Here is a 20,959-nt window from a genome sequence, read left to right as displayed (position 1 = left end):
TCATATATAATGATGTGCTCTGCTATTTTTATTTACAACCATATGTGAATAAGACACCATGAGAAACTCTAATTTCGGGGTGTGTGTGTGTGTGTGTGTGTGTGTATGCATGTGTATGCATGCAGAGATAATTTATACTGGTAGATGCTGGATGATGGAAACTGTCATTCTGTTCCTGTTTTCTTTTTTCTTTTTTTCTTAAATAACAGTAAGTGCCCCGTACATACATAATAAACACTCCATGAAGGTTCGTTGAATGGATGTTTGAATTGATTAATCAGTTCCTCAGTTTTAATTGATTTGGAACCCATGGTATATTTGACTGCCTTGACTTTCTGGGCATTGATGTAGATGGAAATAAACCTCTAACCAGAACTTTCTCCTGCTCCCCCTTTTCAAGCCACACACAAATGTTCACATGCTGGGGGGTGCGGGGTATTGCAGCGGGGGAATATTTGTAATTCATGTATCTGGAGTATCTCAGGTTCTGTTCTCTTGAACTTGTATAAAGCCATAGTTTAGATTCTGATTTAGGGCTTCCTGGTCTACCCTCCAGACCACTACAAGCAGCCTTGTGTTGTGACATCATCCAACTGCAGTGTTGGGTAACAAGTTGTTGAAATGCAAAGGATACATACAGTTAGACTTTTAATGCTCATCTTGACTGTAGTTTCAGTTCAATAAATCTTTGAGTATCTATTACATACAAGACACTGTCCTATGTTTTATGTAACTTATGCAAATTATATATGCTTCAGGATTTCAAAGAGTAAAACTTGAACAAAATGACCATGATGCCAGGCAAATGTATTTTGAGCCAGTTATAAGGTATCATAAAACACCAAGTAACATAATGGCTTATCCCAGTCAGGGGAACCAATGAGAAAGAAAAAAATAAAATAAAATTAAAAAAAGAACATTCCTAGAGGCACTTAGACTAAGAGGCACTGAGAAATAAAACATAGGCAGTTTTTAAGAAAGGTAAATTTTTGTGTGCCTAGAATTTAGAAAATATGGTAGGAGAGAGTCAGTAAAAACAATAGATGTAAGTTTGGGCCATATTTGGATTTGATCCCCTTGGATCTCGTATTAATAGTTGTAGACTCTGTCTCTAGAGAGCAGGTAGACACAAAAGGCTTTGAGCAGGAGTGCACCATGATGAGAACTAAGCTTTGGGTTATTACTTTGGCCTTGATGTGAAAAGTTAGGAAATAGAGAAAAGTATTATGATAATACATGAATTTGAAGTTTATTAGAGTAATCTGGGCCAGAGATTGTAAACTTGCAAACAATAGGGGCCATATTTGGTCCAGTGTGTGTGTGTGTGTGTGTGTGTGTGTGTGTTATTTGGTTTCTGTCTTTTCTCCTTTTCTTCTTTATTTTTAAATAAATTTTGTAAATGTTGATTTTTGAGAGAGAGAGAGAGACAGAGCATGAGCAGGGGAGGAACAGAGAGAGAGGGAGACACAGAATCTGAAGCGGGCTCTGAGCTGTCAGCACAGAGCCTAATGTGGGGGTTTAAACCACGAACCGTGAGATCATGACGTGAGCCTTAACTGGACGCTTAACCAACTGAGGCACCCAGGCACCCCTCTCCTTTTCTTCTTTATTCCCCACCCTGGACTTCCTTACTTTCCAGATCAGTTCTTTGTCCGTATCATTTGTAAAGCAATATATGGCTGCTTGGGAGCCCTCAATTGCATGGCCTTTGAAAGCATTCCTAGGTCAGTGCAAAATCATACCCATTGTGTCTAGTGGTATGTTACCTGTCATAAAAAAAAATTAATGTAAAATATAGTGTATATATAAGGGAGTTTATAAAACTATGCGTATGTGTGTACAAGTTAAGGAATAACCATTAAGAAATACTTGTGTGCCTATCACCCAACTTGAAAATTAAAAATCCCCATTATTTTTGAAGCCCTTTTCCTTTTGACTGTTTGTGATCGAATCCTTCTTCATTCCTCTTCCCCAGAAGTAATGGTGACACTGAATATTGTGTCATTCTCTCACTGTCCATTGTAGTTTCATCATTCTCTCCCTGTCCATTGTGTCTGTCTCTGAACAGTGTAATTCAATTTTGTCTGTTTTTTGGAGAGTGGATAAAAGCAATCACAATACTTTAATGCCTTACTCTGCGGGTTGCAGATTCACTCAAAATAGTATTTTTGACGTTCATCCGTGTGGCTTATCTTCATGCTGTACATTTAACTTTACAAGTAAATTATTTGATTTATCCATTCTACTTTAGATAGACCTTGGATTGATTCCACGTTTGTTGTTTTGTTTTATTGTTTTTTTTTAATTTTTGTTTTTGGCTGTTATGAAGAGGGTTCTTGATAATAGTGATACGTGTTTCGTCTGGGGGGCACGTGCAGTTTAGCGTCATGACTCCTAATGTGTGGTGCCGGGACATCAGCGTCAGCATCACCTAGGAACTTGGTAGAAATGTAATTTCCCCGTCCCCACCCATTGCCTTCAGGGATGAGACCCAGCAATCTTGTTTAAAGCAACCAGCCCCCTGGTATTTCTGATGCACACCAAAGTCTGAAACCCACTCCTCCCAAATTTATACCTAGGACTAGAGTTACTTGGTTATCTGATCATTCTCTTCAGTTAATGCCAACCATTTCCCAAGTGACTGAGCCATCAGGCATCAAATGAAAGTTAATCATTGCTCTGCATCTTGGAAAACTCTCGGGATTAGCTGGCTTTTTCAATTTTGTCCATCCGACGCGTGAAGCGGCACCTTGGAGTGGTTTGAGTTTGCACTTGCCTCATTACAGATGAGATTCAATGCGTGGGGGCCTTTATGTGCCTCTTTGTTCTTCGTTATGTAACCCCTACCTTTTTATTGAAAAAAAAATTCTTACGTTTCATGTCAGATGTATCAATAATTTTTCCTGTGGTCTGTGCATTTTGTGTCATTGTTGAGGAACCATTCCCGGGCCCACGGTCATAAAGATACCCTTTACGTTTTCTGTGGCTTTGCTTTTTGTACTAAAAATTTAAAGCTCCTTTCGATTTGATTTCATCATTGTGCTCTGGCTCTCCAGGTAATCGGTCTCGTACCAGTTCTTGAATCTTCTTTTTTTTAAAATTTTTTTTTCAACATTTATTTATTTTTGGGACAGAGAGAGACAGAGCATGAATGGGGGAGGGGCAGAGAGAGAGGGAGACACAGAATCGGAAACAGGCTCCAGGCTCTGAGCCATCAGCCCAGAGCCCGACGCGGGGCTCGAACTCACGGACCGCGAGATCGTGACCTGGCTGAAGTCGGACGCTTAACCGACTGCGCCACCCAGGCGCCCCAAGTTCTTGAATCTTCTACTCTTTCCCAGGGGCCTGCAGTTTTCACAGGGTCATGGATCAAGTTGTGCTGTCCCATTGGTCTCTTGTCTACACCTCTCTCAATGTGACACCAATATTTGGCTTTAGCGTGGTTCCAATTTGTTTGACCTTTTCAGGAATGACTTGGCTGTTCTTGGCTTTTTGCTTTTCCACGTCAGAGTTGGAATTGGCGTGTTGTATTCCACAAAACCAGGGCAAGACACAACCAATATTGAAAATGAGGCAGACTCAGAATTACTGAGTGAACTGTCAAAATCGAGACATTGAAACATCACGGCAAAACGAAGCCAAATGAATATAAATAAGAAATATTTGTAATGAATATAAATGAGAGCCAAATCGATGCAGTAGAGTACGTGTGTAAAATAGAACGGAAAATAAAGTGGGAAGTGGTCTCTTCGAAAAACTAGTAAGATTGACTGTTCTCTTCTGAGAGTTTTCAGTGGACAGGTAAAGGCACGAGTATCAGGTATTAAAAGGGGGAAATTACCCAGATAAGGCGGAGATTGAACATAAAAGGATATTATGAAAGCGTATGCTTAAAATGTTAAAAAATGTATGAAATAGGTAAAACTTGTAGAAACGTGTCTCAACGTGACTAAAACAGTATGGGAAACTTAATGGCCCTAAACCCATTATATAATTGAATCAGTAATTTAGTATCTGTCCAGAAAATAAAACATAAGGCCCAGATAACGTTAGAGGTAAATTTTACCAAACATTCAAGGAACATATAAAACAAATCTTATATAACGTCTTTCCAATTATCTTCTGGCTATTATCGTCTTCTTCTTTTTTTTTTCTTTTTAAGTCAGTCGTCAGTTTAATTTTTATTCATGGAGAGGAAATACTTTTCTTCTTCTTTTTTCCTTTTTCCCTCCCCAGTGTCTGCCTTCCGACCTTTATTTTGGTCATTAGTTACGTGCCTGCACGTGGTTTTTCTTTCTTTTCATCGTATTTGAGTTTCTTTAAATCTGTAACTTCACATCTTTGGTAAATTTGGGGAAATTCTCAGCCAGTATCATTCATAGCTTTTGCTCTATTCTCTCTTTCCTCTGTCTTCCTGGATTCCAAATTTTTATGTGTAAATTAAACTTTTCTCAGTGTGCCATATACTTTTTTTCTGTTTTATTTTCTTAGTGTATTTATCTCTGCATAAAGTATAGATATTTTTACACAAATACACCAAATCATGAATCTTCTCTTTTCTGTTATGCTAGTAAATTATTTCATGAGCTCTTCATTTTACTCACCCCTTTAAAAAAAATTTTCTAGCTTTCCATTAGATCTTATTCTAGATATACCAGTTCTCTGCTGATATTCTCCATGCTTTTATCCATTTTCATATATATATGTATATATATATATACATATATATATCTATATCTAGATATATATAGATATATATATAAATCATAGCTGCTTTAAAATTCATATCTGGTGACTCTAACATCGAAATCATCTGCTTGTTCTGGTAGTCTTTTTTTCTCTTGATTGTTGGTCATTCTTTTTTATCCTAACTAGGACAAGTTATTTTTATTAAATGCTGGATAAGATTTATTAGAGTGTCATAGGGGATATGGACTGTGTTATCTTCCAGCAGAGAGGATATAGAGGAGGTGGGAAGAGTTGAACAAGTCCCTGTGATACAGTCAAGGCTGAAACGATCCAAGGAAGGATTTCAAACGTTTTGAGGATTTGGCTGTTTCTAGTTTGCCCCTGTACTTAGTGCATAGCCCTTCAGGTGTCTTAATAAAAGCATGACCCTTTTCTCTTGTCTCTCAAGTCTTAGCTGTCATAGTTTCTATGCACTCCAATTTTAGCACCCTAGATTATTACATTAGAAACGAGCTCTATGCTGCTAATCTGTGCCCCATCACCATTTCGTCGCACATAGTGAATTGGTCCTAAATTGAGAATTGGCAAAAGAAAACAAACAAACAAAAAATCCCTGAAGGAGGTAAAGGGGGGCAACCTAAGCTTCGCCTCATTGCATCTGTCTTTGATTCTTTTTTCTATAAGTTTTAACATTTATTTTGAGAGGGAGGGAAGGGCAGAAAGAGAGGGTGAGAGGATTCCAAGCAGGCTCCTTGCTGTCAGCACAAAGCCCGACACGGGGCTCGATCCCATGAACCGTGAGATCACGACCTGAGCCTGAATGAAGAGTCAGATGCTCCACCGCCCGAGCCACGCAGGCGTTTTGTTTGCTTTTGTGTGGGTTTTGTTTTCTGTGGGAAGATGGAGGTGCAAAGCTTCCGCTTCATACCGCAAAGTTCAAGTTTATGTTTCTACTTCACACACCGGCTTAACACAAGAGTGTCTTAGAATTCCTTGAATCAAACCGTACCTCTCCCAATTTACGGGTTCTACTGACCCCTATTTTAGTTCTAGATTGCCTCATTGCGCACAAATTAGCGTGTTTTTTTGTAAGTCCACGTCTGTGGAGGTTCGTGTACACATCTGTCATTGCTCTGAGCACATACATGCTTGCATTCAGCCTTTAGACCAGGGACAATTTTCCATCTCTTTGAAATCTTCTTATGCACTCTTTCATGAAGGTCTTTTGGTGATAAGAACGGATGGCTTTTGTGTTTCCGAAGTGTCTTTGTTTTACTCTTAAGGCGATTCTAAATGGAAAGATGGAGATTGTATATATTCCATTTTCTTGCTTTTCTTGTTGCACTGAGAGGTGAAGTTACTCAAATTGCTTTTTTCTTTACAACTGAGCCATCTTTTCTCTTTAGCTGCTTTTAAGTGTTTCTTTTTTGTTCCCAGGTGTTTTTTTTTTTTTTCCTTCAGTTCTATGGCATTTTGTCCATATGTATTTATTTACTCGGGGGTAAATAAATTTATTCACTCGGGGGTGGGGGGGGGAGAGTGAGGAAGAGAGAGGAAGAGAGCGAGGGAGAGAGAAAATCTTAAGCCAGGCTTGGAGCCTAACACAGAGCTCCTGTCTCCTGACGGTGAGATCATGACCCGAGCCAAAATCAAGAGGCAGATGCTTAACCAACTGAGCCACCCAGATACCCCTGTAGTATGGCGTTTTTAGGCCTAAATTCCTTATTTACCCTGGTAAGGATTTTTTTTTTTTTTTTTTACTTCCTATATGGGTCTCTTTCAACAATTTTGGAAAACTCTCATTTTATCTTCACATATGACCTCTTCCTCTTTCTTTCATTAATCCCCTGCCCCCACCCTGACCGTCTTCTCATCTCTATCATCCGTGTCTCTTCACTTCTCTTGGATATCCGTATCTTTGTCTCTCTTGTCTACATCCGGAAGTAATTTCCTTGGAGCCATTTCTCTGTTCACTGATTTTCTCTGCAGCTGCTTCTCGTCTGTGAATCACTATACCCCTCGCGTTGAAGTTGCATCCTGACTGCTTTCTGTTGCTCCTCACCGATAATCCAGCTCAGGCTCCGTGGTCCACCTTTGAAATAATTTCCTTTCCTTCTCTACCTTCATTGTACTCAGTGCAACACCTTAGGTGAGCACGGCTATAGAGAGGCGCGTTTAGGGCCTCTTGACGCACATATTGCGTTTCTGTAATCCACCCTTCTTTCCCCTCTTCTAGATGCTAGCACCGTCCTCAAGCTCTAATACATACTCCGCATCCTCTCTCAGGTCATGACTGTGAATAGACATCAGAGACCGTACAGCTGTGGTCCCAGCCCCTCAGGACTGACTCCCGGGCCTCTCCCGGTTCTTCACTTCTTTTCTAGAGGTCTTACTCATGCTGCTTCAGCCACAGAGGTACTGCCTATTCCTTGCACGTACGCGTTGTGTTCCCACTTTTGGACCTTTGGATCCGCTCTTCCTTCTGACCAGAAACCCTGCTCACCCGGATTTCCATACTTCCTCCAAGGGCTCTGCTCATATGTTGCCCTCTTGGCAAGGCCTTCCCTGGCCACCCCCACTTAAAACTGCACCCCAGCCCTGTTGCCTGGTATTCCCTTCTTTTCATTACTGTTCGTTGTGTTGTGTTTTTTCCCCCCAACATAGCGGGTTTTATCGATATTTAATATATACTTGGCTTATTTTATCTGTCTCATCCTTCATCCCCAAATACAATGTGAGTTCTGTCGAGGCTGTTTTGTTATTGCTGGTGTTATTGTTAGGAGCGGTGGTTGGTTTGCTGGTTTCCTTCACTCTTGCTTCAAAGCCAGCATGGTTCGGCTCTTTTCCGGCTGGAACCGTAGAGGGTGCAGAAGAAAAGTAAAAGAAGGCTCCCGCTGTGCCAGAAACCCGTAAGGAAAAGCAAAAGTATTTTGCAGAGTTGAAGGTCAAGCATCTGGGGAAGAAGTTTTCCCAAAAGGTGCTTCGAAAGGCAAGGAAGAAGCTTACTTATGAAAAAGCTAAGCATCACTTACCTAAGTAGTATAGGCAGAGATACAGCACTGAGATTTGCGTAGCCAGTATGGCAAGAAGACCTGGAAACTTCCGCGTACCTGTAGAACCCAAATTGGCATTTGTCATCAGGATCAGAGGTGTCGATGGCGTGATCCCAAAGGTTCAAGGACCTTGGGACCATGTATACCATGGGGGTACCCAAAACCTGCAGTCGGTGGACGAATTGATCTACAAGCATGGTTATGGCAAAACCCACAAGAAGCAAATTGCCCGGACAGGTAACACATTGATTGCTTGATCTCTTGGTAAATATGGCAGCATCTACGCGGAGGATCTGATTCACAAGCTCTGTACTGTTGGAGAAATGTTTCAAAGGAGCAAACAACTTCCGATGGCCCTTGAAATTATCTTCTCCATGAGGGAGCATGAAGAAAAAAAGCTCACCCATTTTGTCGAAGGTAGAGATGGTGGCAACAGGGAAGACGAGATCGACAGGCTTATTAGAAGGATCAACCAAGGTATCTCCCCGATTAGTTGTGTGATCTGGTCAGTTAATACACGCCTACTTTCACACTAAAAAAATTAAAATAAATCAACAGAGTTCACAGTAAGTGTTCAACAAATGTTTCATGAAGGGACAATGAACAATGAGTTTATACATGAAGTAAAGCAGTGACAGGAAATGGGGTTAAGGTATGGTGCTCTGGGATGCGTTGAGGAGGAAACACTTCAGAGGTGAGGAAATGCTCAAGGAGTAGCTCTCAAAATGAGAGCTTTTGAGCTTTTTCTCAAAAGCAAAATCCCAAACACCATTTCACGTGTTGGGATCTGCAAACAGTGTACTGTGATTGGGAATCTAGAAGTTGTGGTGGATATTGGCTTAGGGTTGACAGTCCAGTAGGAGCCAGTTAAAGGAAGTTCTTAAATATTAAATTACGATGCCTAAGTGTCATCACGTAGGCCAGGAAGCTATAACCAATTTTCATCAGGTTCATGGGCACGAGAAGACCTGGAGGTGTTTTTCGGTGTTTACTATTGTTTTGCTTTATGATAGTGGGACGTGTGACACTTTTTTTCTCTTTTAACCACAACAAAGGCATTTGCACTTTCTCGAGAAGGAGTTGCTTACTGATTTGTTAGAGCAGTGAATGTATACTTGGTCAAATTGAAAACCGATTCTTGTATTATTTCCCTTTTGTTTAACCTTGGAGTTCTTTGGAAGAGAAGTAGCACAGCTTTGTTTCATCTTTACCCAGTATCTTTATTCTAAAATAACGTGAATGAGAATCTCTTCCCCCAAGTATGCCCTGTGCTTACAGGATGGTTATTCATGAAGACTGTATGATTATTTCAGGAGACACTGGTTTTCCATGTCTAGATTTAATGTGTATTGTAACCTATGAACCGATTCTCACAATATTGGGGAAGACATGCATGTGCATTTTTAAAAATTTTTTCTAATTGTTTTTGGTCATAAGGCAAGGACCACTCCGGTGGTTTTCACTGGAAGCTAATCCCCTCTTCGGTATTTTGCAGATAAAACACCTTCCAACTCCTTTGAGTACTCAGTCAAAGTTATTGAACTTTGAAACAGTAGTACCTTAGCCAAAAGGAATCAACTTGCCCTTCCTTCATGCATCTTGGGATATTGCTTCTCAACATGACTTTAACTCAGTGGTCTAGTACGTTCGTAGTTTGGGATAAAGATATTTGATGGCCATTGGATTGATTGATTGCTTAATTATTTCCAGGTCACTTCCTAATGAAACCTGAGAAAAACGGAGCCCAATGGGGTCTGTAAAACTTTTTGTGATACGAGATAACATCCTTCTCATGTCATACCTAATCAAATTATACCTGGAAGATTTGTTCAAGTGTCTATGGCAGGATCTGTGATGAAGTTCTTCAGTCACAGCTAACTTGGAACCACAGGCATCACATATTTCTATCTTTAGCATTATCCTTAGCAAAACACGAAGTCTCTTTATGCGTCACTTTTTTCTCGTCCGACATTTGGCACGTATATATTTTTGTATCTGTTTTTGTAAAAATGATTACAAACAGATTTGGGGGCAAAAAGTGAAATCATGTTTGTAGCTAAAGGTTTAAGGTACTTTCTTAGAGTTGCTTTTTGGGGGAAGGTAAGACTGGGTCACCTTAGCATCCGCATTGTGGAATGCAGGGAGGAAACCCACTCTTCTGTGGGTCCTGAGAAACTTAACAGAAGACCATGGGGGAGGGGAAGGGGGAAAAAAAAGTTAGAGAGGGAGGGAGGCAAAACATAAGAGACTATTAAAAACTGAGAATAAACTGAGGGTTGATGGGGGGTGGGAGGGAGGGGAAAGTGGGTGATGGGCATTGAGGAAGGGCACCTGTTGGGATGAGCGCTGGGTGTTGTATGGAAACCAATTTGACAATAAATTTCATACTAAAAAAATTTTAAAAAAACTTAAATACTGTATTTTTTTAGATGGACAGTTTTCACTTTTATTATTTTTTATGTTTCCTGCTCATATTTACTAGTTATCATTCAGTGTATGAGTTTATCTTCCTTCACCTCATTGAGCATATTTTTAATAGGTGGTTTAAAGTTCTTGTCTTACAATTTTAACATATAATTCACCTTGAACTTGGCATCTGGTGATCATCTCTTCCTTGAAAATGATTTACATTTTCCTGACTCTATGTGTGTTGAGTCATTTTTAATTATATCTTAGATGTTAGGAATGGTATGCAGTAAAGACCTTAGATTTTCTTAAATTCTTTCAAATAAGGTTGATTTTTTTTTTTTTTTGCTGAGTTTATTTATTTATTTTGAGAGAGAGAATTCCAAGCAAGCTCTGTACCATTAGTGGGGCTTGAACTCATGAACTGTGAAACCATGACCTGAGCTGAAATCAAGAGTCAGACTCTTAACTGACTGAGCCACCCAGATGCCCCCACATAAGGTTGATTTTACTTTTTTAAGAAGACTTTTAACTTCATGAAGCTCTAACTGCCAATTCTGTCACATCTCCTGTGGGTGGTGGCTCTGATCCCAGTTAAGCCTTTGAGTCTGCCCCACATCTATGGCAGAGACCTGTAGTGGAGTTCACATACAGAATTTCGGGTTTTCATTTGCTTGTGCTCTCCTTCAGTCCACTTCTGTGCTCTCTGGTGGCCCTGATTGTCCCCAACTTCTTTCCATGTTTCTTCCCCTCAGAAAGAGGGCAAATTTTTCTTTTGAGTTTTAATCAGCTGGTATTATCATTGCGAGCACAGCTGTTCTTGAGGTAAAGGTGCAGAAACATTACAGATCTGATTTCTTCTGCTAAGCTTTGAATTCCCCTGCAAATAACCTTGGGGCAAAGTCTCCTATCTACCTACCAACTATCAGAGTCTACTAATTATCCTCGGTCTTTTTTGCAAACTTGTTTTCAGGGTATTATTGTTATTGTTATTATTTTGCTGAAAAGTGTGTATTTAGGAAATTAACTCTTCATCACAGATATAAGGAATATGCCTTGATTTTTAAAATGTTTCTGTTCTTTTTGTAAAGTTAGCTCTACGCTCAACGTGGGGTTTGAACTCACAACTCTGAGATCCAGCGATGCATGTCCTACTGACTAAGCAACCAGGGGCCCCTTGAAAAGGTTTCTAAAGGCACTAGTGTCTCACTCTGAAAGAGTTTTGAGCCCTCTGAATATTTAAATGTGGCTCCCTTTTTGTTGTAAAGCACTTTCCGGTATTACTTAACTATACTTGATAGAGGCAAATCTTTCAGCAAATGAGGTGTTTACCTAGCACAACAGCCCTCTAATAGTAGTTGATGTGCAAGTAATTTTGTTAAAGACATTTTATAAATAGCTTTATGATGAAGAAAAGAAACTAAAAATATGCTATTTCCTAATTTTTCCCAATAGTTTCATATCAGCCTCTTTTCACTTGAAGTTATATTTTGCAATATAAGGAAAACAATAAAATTCCACTTATCCAGTAGACATTAAGAACTAGTAACCATTTAGCATACAGTTAAAACTCCTAATCCTGAAAAAACTTTAAGAACAAGGAAAGGGAAATAGGTAACAATTCGGAAAATCTGCAGCTTTCCCTAGTAATCATTCTACTATTTTTCTCTGCTTTTCTCTATGTTGTTCATATTAAAGCAAAACAAGACATGAAAGTAAAAGAAAGAAACCTTTAAAAAGAAACTGATAGGAATATGTAAATTATAAAACAGTAAATAAAGCTGCTAAAGCAGACCAGATTAATAGACTAGAGAAAATCAACAAGATAAAAATACACATTGATTCAAAAATTGTTTTTAAAATTCTACACTTACTTATTTTTTAAAGTAGATTTTTTTTTAACGTTTATTTATTTTTGAGACAGGGAGAGACAGAGCATGAACACGGGAGGGGCAGAGAGAGAGGGAGACACAGAATCTGAAACAGGCTCCAGGCTCTGAGCTGTCAGCACAGAGCCCGACGCAGGGCTCGAACTCACGGACCGTGAGATCATGACCTGAGCCGAAGTCGGACGCTTAACCGACCAAGCCACCCAGGCGCCCCTACACTTACTTATTTTTAAGAAGTATAGAGATTCAGCACTAAAAGAACATCTAAGTAACACATAGATTGGAAGGCAAAAAAAAAAATTGCCATGATTTTCAGTGTATATGATTTTCCACATCAGGTCTCCATAAGGATAGATTTGAGATCTCCTGGGATGTCTGGATGGCGGGCTCAGTCAATTAAGCCTCTGACTCTTGGTTTCAGCTCAGGTCATGATCTCACGGCTTTGTGGACTCGAGCCCCGTAACTGGCTCTGTGCTGGTAGTACAGAGCCTTCTTGGGATTCTCTTTTTCCCTCTCTTTCTTCCCCTCCCCCACTTGCGCTGACTCTGCCTCTCTCAAAATAAATAAACAAACTTTAAGAAGAAAAGAAATCTCCTATAACTAATAAGAGGGGTCAGGAATAGTGTGAACAACATATAAAAATCAGTACTCCTGTGCCCCAAAGTAACTAAAGTATATAAATTTAAAATGCCCCCATTCATAATAGTATCAAAAGTCTTAAGTTACTTAGCAAAATAATAAAAAAAAACATATGCAAAGTCAGTATGATGAAAGTAATAAAATATTTTGAGATATTATATAAAAGTCATGAATATATAGAGATATAATCCATATATTATGGATTATATCCTTATGATTCAGAAAGCCAATATCAAGATATCACTTCTCTCCAAACAAACATACATTCAAGGCTATCCCAATGAAACTGTCACCAAGAATTTTATGGACTGTTACAAGTTGACTCTAAAATACATGTGGAAGGGTAAAGTACGAAGAACTACCCAAGATAAATTTGAAAGTGAGGTAATAGAGACTTGTTCACTCGTATGTCATCTGGTTACTAAACTACAGTTAAAGATGTGGTCTTGTAAAATAGAAATATGTATCAATGGACAGGATTATCGTGTACATAAGTAAACACTCTCCTATGGGAACTTGGTATGGAGCAGAAATGGCAATGAAAACAGTGAAAAAATAGGGATTGGTACCACAATCTGATTGTAAAAGTTGACTATAAGGGAAAAGTTCAAACTGGAAGCTTGTTTCCAATTATAAACCAAAAGACACTTGAGACAAAATAAGAAACACACACATACAATTGTCTTTTGGGAGAAAACATGATGAGATAACTTTATCATGTCAGAGTAGAATATGATTCCTTAAGTAGAACATTGAACATGAAAGGTACAAAATCTGAGATTGCAGATGAATATGTTTGACTACATTAAAAAATAAAACTGCTGTTTCTACTTAAATTTTCAATGATAAGAGAGTATAATGGATAAATTACAAAACATTCATTTGAACAGGGTACCATATATCAGTTAAAATGAATATAGTGGATTTATACCTACACCATCAACAATCTATGAAACATGCTATTGAATAAAACATTTTAGAATGATCCGAACATTTTGATGTTGTTTATGTTATTTCTAATATAAACCTTCAATGTCCTTAGGCAAAGATTCACATCCACTTTTCGTTGGCTTCTGGGAATGAGAGGAGTAGGTTGAGGGAGCAGGTGAAGATCGACAATGGGAAACAATTATCTGACATGTTTTACTTTAAAAAAAAAAGGAAGAATGATACATAAATTGGAAAGAAAAGTGACAGTACGTTGACAAAACTTCACGGGTGTGGGTGCATGGGGATTAGTTACATTACTCTATGTAAGTTTTTTTCATTCTTAGAATATTTAGTAATATGACATGAAAAAATTATCCTAGGCATAAAGAATGGAGTATACCAAAATAATGGCATCAAAATAATCCTGTTGCCAGAACCTGAAAATAATATAAAAAGGTTAAATAGATAACACATGTAACACATGGGTATCTATGCAAAAACATCTTCAAGTGTTGGCAAATACCATACAAATGTACATTAAAGGACAATTACAGTCCAGTTAAAAAGAGGTTTCTTCCAGAAATACAAGTTTACTTCAATATTAGGAAATTATAAATATAATACACCGTGTTGAGGTTGTAAAATGAAAAGGAAAAAAAAACCTTCCTTGTTTTAAAAGATAGTAAACCCTCCTCCTTTCCTGATTTTAAAAATAATAAGAAATAAGCCCTCGTTGAAATTGATGTAAGTATTCTTATTTCAAAAATATTTTCCTTTTTCAAATGTTTTCATGGAGGATTCCTGAAATATTTTTAAAATATTAAGAATAATAAGATGAATGCCTGTATGTCAACTTTCTAGTTTAAAAATGATTTATTATATGTGTATTCTTAATGTGAAATGATTTATATAGCTCAGACTAAAGGTCAGCATCATGCTTGATGATAGAAAAATAGAAGCATTTTCATTAATTTCAGGAGTGAGACCATGATGTCCCTTTCAACAGTTTTATTTAAAATTGTTTAGTTAGTAATAACAAAAGTAAGTACACATGTTAGAAGGTTATAGATATTAGACAAGAGGAAACAGAAGCAGGTCATTTGTAGATTGTGTGACTATATTCTTAGAACTCCCACCCCCCCAAAAAAATGAAATGAAAAGCTATTTGAAATAGTATGAAAATTTAGTCATGTTACTAATTTAAAAGTTGGTATGTACACATTATTAGCTTTTAAAGCAAATAATTATCTTCTTGAAACATATAATAGAATACATGATTAAATTCAGAATAGCAACCAAAATATAAGAAGGAAATCTATAATATCTGCAAAAATAAAACTCTAGCATGGTAGAAAATGTTTTCAGTAATTAGTGAAACAATACTGCTTTGGGAGTGGAAGATTTAATATTTAAGATGCAATAATTTGCCTCTTCTAAGTTGATATGTTACGAGAGTGACTTTTTCTATGAAATGGTCACAAACTCAGAGGCCGATAGAAACTGGGCAGGTATAGCACAGTTCTAGCCCATCATTTCCTTGTGACCAGCCAGCCTCCAGATTAGAAAATTTCAAGATTTTTAAAGAGACTTTGGCTATCTGAAGTTTTCATCTGGCATATTTGGAGTTTTAAACATTGACAGCCAATTTCAAAAGTCGTCACACTCTATAGTTCAAGTAAACCTTACTGTTGGCAAAATTTGGTCTGTGGCCGGACTCTGTGAAACCTTGGGTTTTTCCATACTGCTTTACTAAATTCTGGTAAATCTAGGAGCAAAACACTGACTGTGGTTGACAGGGTAACGGGATTTCCAGGTATGGGGCTACTGTATTGTCCATTTCGGAGCGCGACTGGCCAACTTATCTCTATACCTTCCTCATTTTACTTTCGGTTCTAAAACTGTGTTAATTGCATGCGTGTGTGTGTGTGTGCGCGCGCGCGCGCGCACGCGTGTGTCCCTGTCTGTAACTGTTCTTCAAAGCTACCATGGACAGAGTGTGCTGGATTTAATTTCCTTAAGTCAATGAGAAGGATTTTAAAACGATTCCCATCCTGATTTTTCAAGCAGTGATTTTTGTCTTGTCCTCCAATCAGGTATTTTTGGTCGCCGTCTGGAATTTTGAACTGTACATGATCCCCCTGGCCTTATTACTCCTCTTCATCTACAATTTCATCATTCTCACAAAAGGGAAGACGGGCAGCATCCAGGACAGCCAGGTGAGCAGAGATTCCAGTAACTGTGACATTTGTCTAGAGAAAGACGTGTGAACGACAGCAAACCACCACCACCAAATCATGGCCCAAGTGCTCTTGGTTTGAGAGACGAGGAGAAACTTGGCACACACGTTCATGTTCTAGTGGAGGACTTTTATTGGGTGTAACCTGGAGCGTTTCTTCTAGGCTATGTTCCTGAGTCTTGACCTACCTTCTTAGCATGAGGAGGGCCCCCGGGTGCTCGGTCATCATTACCATGCCGGCCGCGGATTTCAATGTGTGCCCATCTGGTTCATTGCAAGGTTACTGTGAATTACCTTCCCATCCACTGAAAAGACGCCTTTGATGTCTCCTTGAGCTCCTTCAAGACACAGAAGGCATTTGGGAGGCTAACTCAGGCCTTTCCACCCTAACACCCTTTGCAGTTTTTGCCTCTGGCTGAAGCCTTCAGAGCTTTGCCAACTGCCGGGGAAATCAGAGGGCGAGTGGCCGTGGGCACCTCTATTTTGCGGTGTCCAGGTCTTATAAATCTCAAGCTTCCCATGGTGTTGAAGGAAGCACCCGCAAGCCTTCTTCTCAAAGACCTACCCCAGCGTCTGCTTGTCATACTTATTCTCTGACTCGCCTTCCCTTATTCCTCGTGTCCCAGCCCAAAGAATCTTTTCCTGCTCTGGGTTGGCAGGAACTTGTATTTATAGACTTGCTTTCTGGTATTATCTTGGCATCCCAGATTCAAGAACCAAATTTTTAAAACAAATCTAAGAGGGACACCTGGGTAGCTCATTCAGCTAAGCGTCCGACTTCAGCTCAGGTCATGATCTCACGGTCCATGAGTTCGAGCCCCGCGTCAGGCTCTCTGCTGACAGCTCAGAACCATGACCTCGCTTCAGATTCTGTGTCTCCCTCTCTCTCTGCCCCATCCCCTGCTTTCACTCTGCCTCCCTCTTTCTCTCTCTCAAAAATAAACATTAAAAAAATAAACAGAAATCTAAGATTCTGAGACATGTTAATAAAATATCTTCACATTGGGTTTTTCCAGACTCAAAAGCTGACCAACTTCACCCACTTTTCCTCACAATGCTATTATTTTTTTTAATCTCTGAAATAATAGATATTAAAAGGATGTTTTGCTGTCATTTGGGATAGAAGGGAAGTAGAGAAAAGAGTGTTTAGGCAGGGAGCAGAAACATCAAGCAAATTCAGAATTCTATTCTGTTTGATATTTGATTGTTTAATGCAATAGCCACGGGCATATATCAATAATGAGGGGCCTAAAGATGCTAGAAAAAACTAATAAGTAAATAGCTTTAAAGTACAGGATTGCTTAAGGACTAAGCTTCACAGAGGTGCAGATGAAGGGAATTTTCAGAGAAACATCTTTAGTAAAAAGTGCTGTCAACTAACATTTTTACAATTTCTTTTGTATTTAATTAAATTAAATTAAATAATTAATTTTTTAAGGTTTATTCATTTTTTATACTTCCAGAAGTGTTCTTTTTTTTAAATTTACATCCAAGTTAGTTAGCATATAACACTTTTACAATTTCTGATCATGTTTACTTTTCAGCTACATCTATGGTATGTGTGTTTATAGCATGTGTGTGTGTGTGTGTGTGTGTGTGTGTGCATGCAGAAATGTGTATGTATTCGTAGGCAGGTGTCTATGCACGTACATATGGGTACATAAGTATACATAAGTGCATGTGCATATAAATGTGTGTGTATATAAAATCTTTTTAATTTACAGAACATTTTCAAATTTGTTACCTATTTTTTTAAGTTTATTTTGAGAGAGAGAGAGAGAGTACGTGTGTGTGCGTGTGTGTGTGTGTGTGTGTGTGTGTGTGTGAGCGGGGAAGGGGAAGGGGAAGGGGAAGGGGAAGGCAAGAGAAGGGAAGAGAGAATCCCAAGCATGTTCCGTACTGTCAGCACAGAGCCCGACATGGGGCGCGACCTCACGAACCGTGGGATCATAACCTGAGCTGAAATCAAGAGTTGGACGCTTAACCGACCGCACCACCCAGGCACTCCAAATTTGTTGCCTATTTAAATCTTGATAACATAACCACGGAGGAGGCAAGGATTACTATTTTTACTTTATACTTGAGGGAACTAAACCCCAGAGTGGCAAAGTGATTTGCTCAAGGTCACACGGCAGAAAGTGCTGGAACAGTGTCTTAAGCTGAAGACTTTGTCCCAGGCTGAAGACTTCTAACTCCTAATCACAATGTTTTTCCTCCCACAATGTGTTTTTATTGCATGTGTTTTTACCCATTTGCTTTCACGAAATGTGTACCACCGACGGTGAACAGGTGAGTTCTCCAGCCATCAGCGGACTGTCACACATTGCGAGCTGCCGCTCAGGGGAATTCTGGGAGTAATACAGTACCAGTCCTGGAGAAATTGCCTGGTAACTGCTCAGCGGTTTTATGGCGGCTAGCAGAGGACTCTGGATACTTCAGAGTTACTCTTTTTTTTTTTTAAGAACGTGAGAGTGACAATTCTGTTTCCTACTGGAACAGTGGCATCTAAACAGCACGCCTGACCTTTGCAAGGTGGTTGAGCAGAAAGGTAAGTGTTGAAGCTCAAAAACCACCCTGGTTTTCTACTCCCCAGCGTTTTGTCTGAGCTGCCGAACCCGCTGGACGGGGTACCAACATGTGTTGGCTTTTAAATATTGCAGTGTTGGGATTACAACTTATCTACTAAATAGCCAAGATTTTTTTTTTAAGTTTATTTATTTTGAGAGAGAGAGAACGAGCATGCACGAGAGAGGGAAGAGAGGGAATCCCAGGGAAGCTCCACACCATCAGTGCAGAGGCCCACGTGAGGCTCAAACTCCAGAACCGTGAGATCATGACCTGAGCCGAAATCAAGAGTTGGACTCTTGACCAACTTAAGCCACCCAGGCGCCCCAAGCCGAGATGGCTAGACCAATCTGAACAAGCCTATTCCCGGCACCTGGTGCTTCGGCCCCCAAACAAAAGCCAGGTGCCTGTTAGTCCCAGTCGGTGCCAGTCCCTAAGTGTCCTCCCCTCACCTGCCCTCACCCCCCTCCCCAAATCACAAGGAAAACAATAATAATGCACAGAAACCTGTAACTTATTCTTGAGATTGATTATATTCAGACTAATGCATTTCCTACTGTCTAATGTTTCATTAATGGCCCCAAAGGAAAAGAGCAGTCATTATAACAATGAGCCTAGCACAAACCGAGTACGGTGTTCTCAGCCTTAACGTAGCAGTTGGCTCATTTGTCAGAATAAGAACCAACTGTTTACAGAAAGTACAGCTTGGCAATGCAGTTTGAAAGCTGGGTGCCTTCAAAGGGCACTCGCCTAATACCTTTATTTAGAGTTAAGTTTTACGTAGATTATGCATCCTGTTTTATAGTCTTGCCACAGTGTCCCTGAACTTTCAAACCACTATTTTTTCCAAGAGGTTATAACGTATTCAAAAAAAAACACTAGTGCGTCAATTATGTAGAAAACCTTACAAAGTGTGTACGGGTTTAATTTGCATTTGATCGTTTCAGCGGATGTCATATTAACAAATTGTGGGTTTTTTTCCTTTCAGGAGAGCACAGACGTAGACGAAGAGGAGTATGACGATGACAAGGTACGTGTGCTCAGGAAAGCTCGCAAAAGGAAACGTTCGTGTCGTCCGCAGATGGCATTTTACCTGGTTGAGTGAAACCCTGTTTGAAAAATCTATTTATTTGTTTGTTTGTTTGTTTGTTGGCATTATGGAGTGTCTGGGATAGGAATGTTTTTGTAATTTATAAAGGATATCGGTTTTTAAAGATCTTAGTAAGGGAGGATATAAAAGGGGTAAAATATAAGGGAAAACGGAGAGATTATACAAAGCGTACCTATAGGAGGCTTGTCATTTGATGCGAGTGAAGGTGAGCCTTCCCCTGGTGTATAAAAGGTACATAAAAGGTAGTCTAGAAAGTCCAAAGTAAATCAAGTGAAACTGCTGTTCCTTTAGCCTCCTGTCTGTGCTCCGTGGGGTGGTCACCCACTTTGGAGCCTGTCACTTTCCCAGCTGTTGCTGGCAGTGTTTTCAGCTATATGTCTGTGTACATCTGTCCTTTTCCTTCTCCTGGGAGAATCTCTCAAATCGGCTGCTTTTGTTGTCATTACGCTTTCAGACAAACCTTCTGGAATATAATGAAAAAAAAAAAAGTGAAATGCCAAATGAGATGCGACCAGCTTAATCGACTTCCAGCCCCCTAGAACCTGTGGGTGTATGGGGTTTGTGAGGGGAGCGCCTGGGAGGCTTGCGGGAGGGGGGAAGGGGGCAAATGGGGGAATCTTAAGAGTTAAGTGTCCGGTATAAAATGCCCAGAAGATAGCAGCGAATTAAACCCTGGCTCCGTGACACAAACAGCCTTAAAATTAATTGGGCAAGCCAGATGGTTTTGCCCATTTGAAACAACTTGGGTGGATTACAAAGCAAATCTTGTTTGTTGTGCTAAAATGATCGCTAATAGCAAAATGATAAAATACAGTAGAATGTGTATTAAACGGAAGTGACTCTTTCCAGAACAGGGTCACGCAGACGCAACTTTCTTCTCGACGGATTGATGTGAGTTGCTTCCGACTGATGTGACTCCTTGAGGGCGAAAAAGTTGTAGCCGGGCTAACATGCGTGCTGGTGGGATGTTTCGCCAAAATAAACACAAGCACTAATGAAATTGTTTTAAACCTTTACTAAGCAGAATTCTAAAATTTGATTTACCAAGGCTGGGAAGTGGGGAAGATGTCCTTCTGTTTGGCTCTGTTGAAATGAGCCCTCCGTAGAAGAGGGAGTCATCTGCCCTTTAGAGATAATCGTGACCATGTGTCTGTGGCCCATCTGCGGAGGGCATCCAACAAGAAGACAATGGATGAGAAAGTGGGGTTCAGTAAACCGGCAGGCAACATATCCAGGCCGTGGGGTCTAGACCAGTGGTTGTCACAGTGCGCCCGTCTACTCAGGTGCCCCAAGGATTGTCTGCGGGGATCTGGGAGTCTGGAGGTAGAGCCAGTTGGGCTGTCCTTCAGGCCTTTCTGGGCAAGGACAACTGAGTTGGAACCATTGCATCTACATGGAAGAGCCTTGGAGCTCTTGCATTTACCCAGGCATGGCCCTCCC

The 20,959-nt window shown here is 39.8% G+C and overlaps 1 protein-coding gene across 6 annotated transcripts in view; it reads left to right on the top strand.

The window, feature by feature from the left end:
* The window catches only part of MCTP2 (multiple C2 and transmembrane domain containing 2), a 238,519-nt gene that overhangs the window by 187,650 nt on the left and 29,910 nt on the right, over window positions 1-20,959 (top strand). For 4 of the 6 annotated variants that reach the window (XR_006963408.1, XM_047086646.1, XM_047086644.1 and 1 more), the window contains 2 exons: window positions 15,701-15,823; window positions 19,397-19,438. Coding sequence is in view for 5 of the 6 variants with exons in the window: in XM_047086646.1 (XP_046942602.1) it covers window positions 15,701-15,823; window positions 19,397-19,438 (165 nt within the window). In the remaining variant the exon portion in view is untranslated. Of the gene's footprint in view, window positions 1-9,452; window positions 9,925-15,700; window positions 15,824-19,396; window positions 19,439-20,368; window positions 20,520-20,959 lie in introns of those variants that run through there. The other 2 variants (XM_047086645.1, XM_047086648.1) reach the window with 2 other exon arrangements.

Source organism: Lynx rufus, unplaced genomic scaffold (genome assembly GCF_022079265.1).
Source record: "Lynx rufus isolate CCGP_SWC_20201006 ecotype Redwood Valley unplaced genomic scaffold, mLynRuf1.p SCAF_21, whole genome shotgun sequence".
Taxonomy (NCBI): Eukaryota; Metazoa; Chordata; class Mammalia; order Carnivora; family Felidae; genus Lynx; species Lynx rufus.
This window is presented reverse-complemented; position numbering and strand designations above follow the sequence as displayed.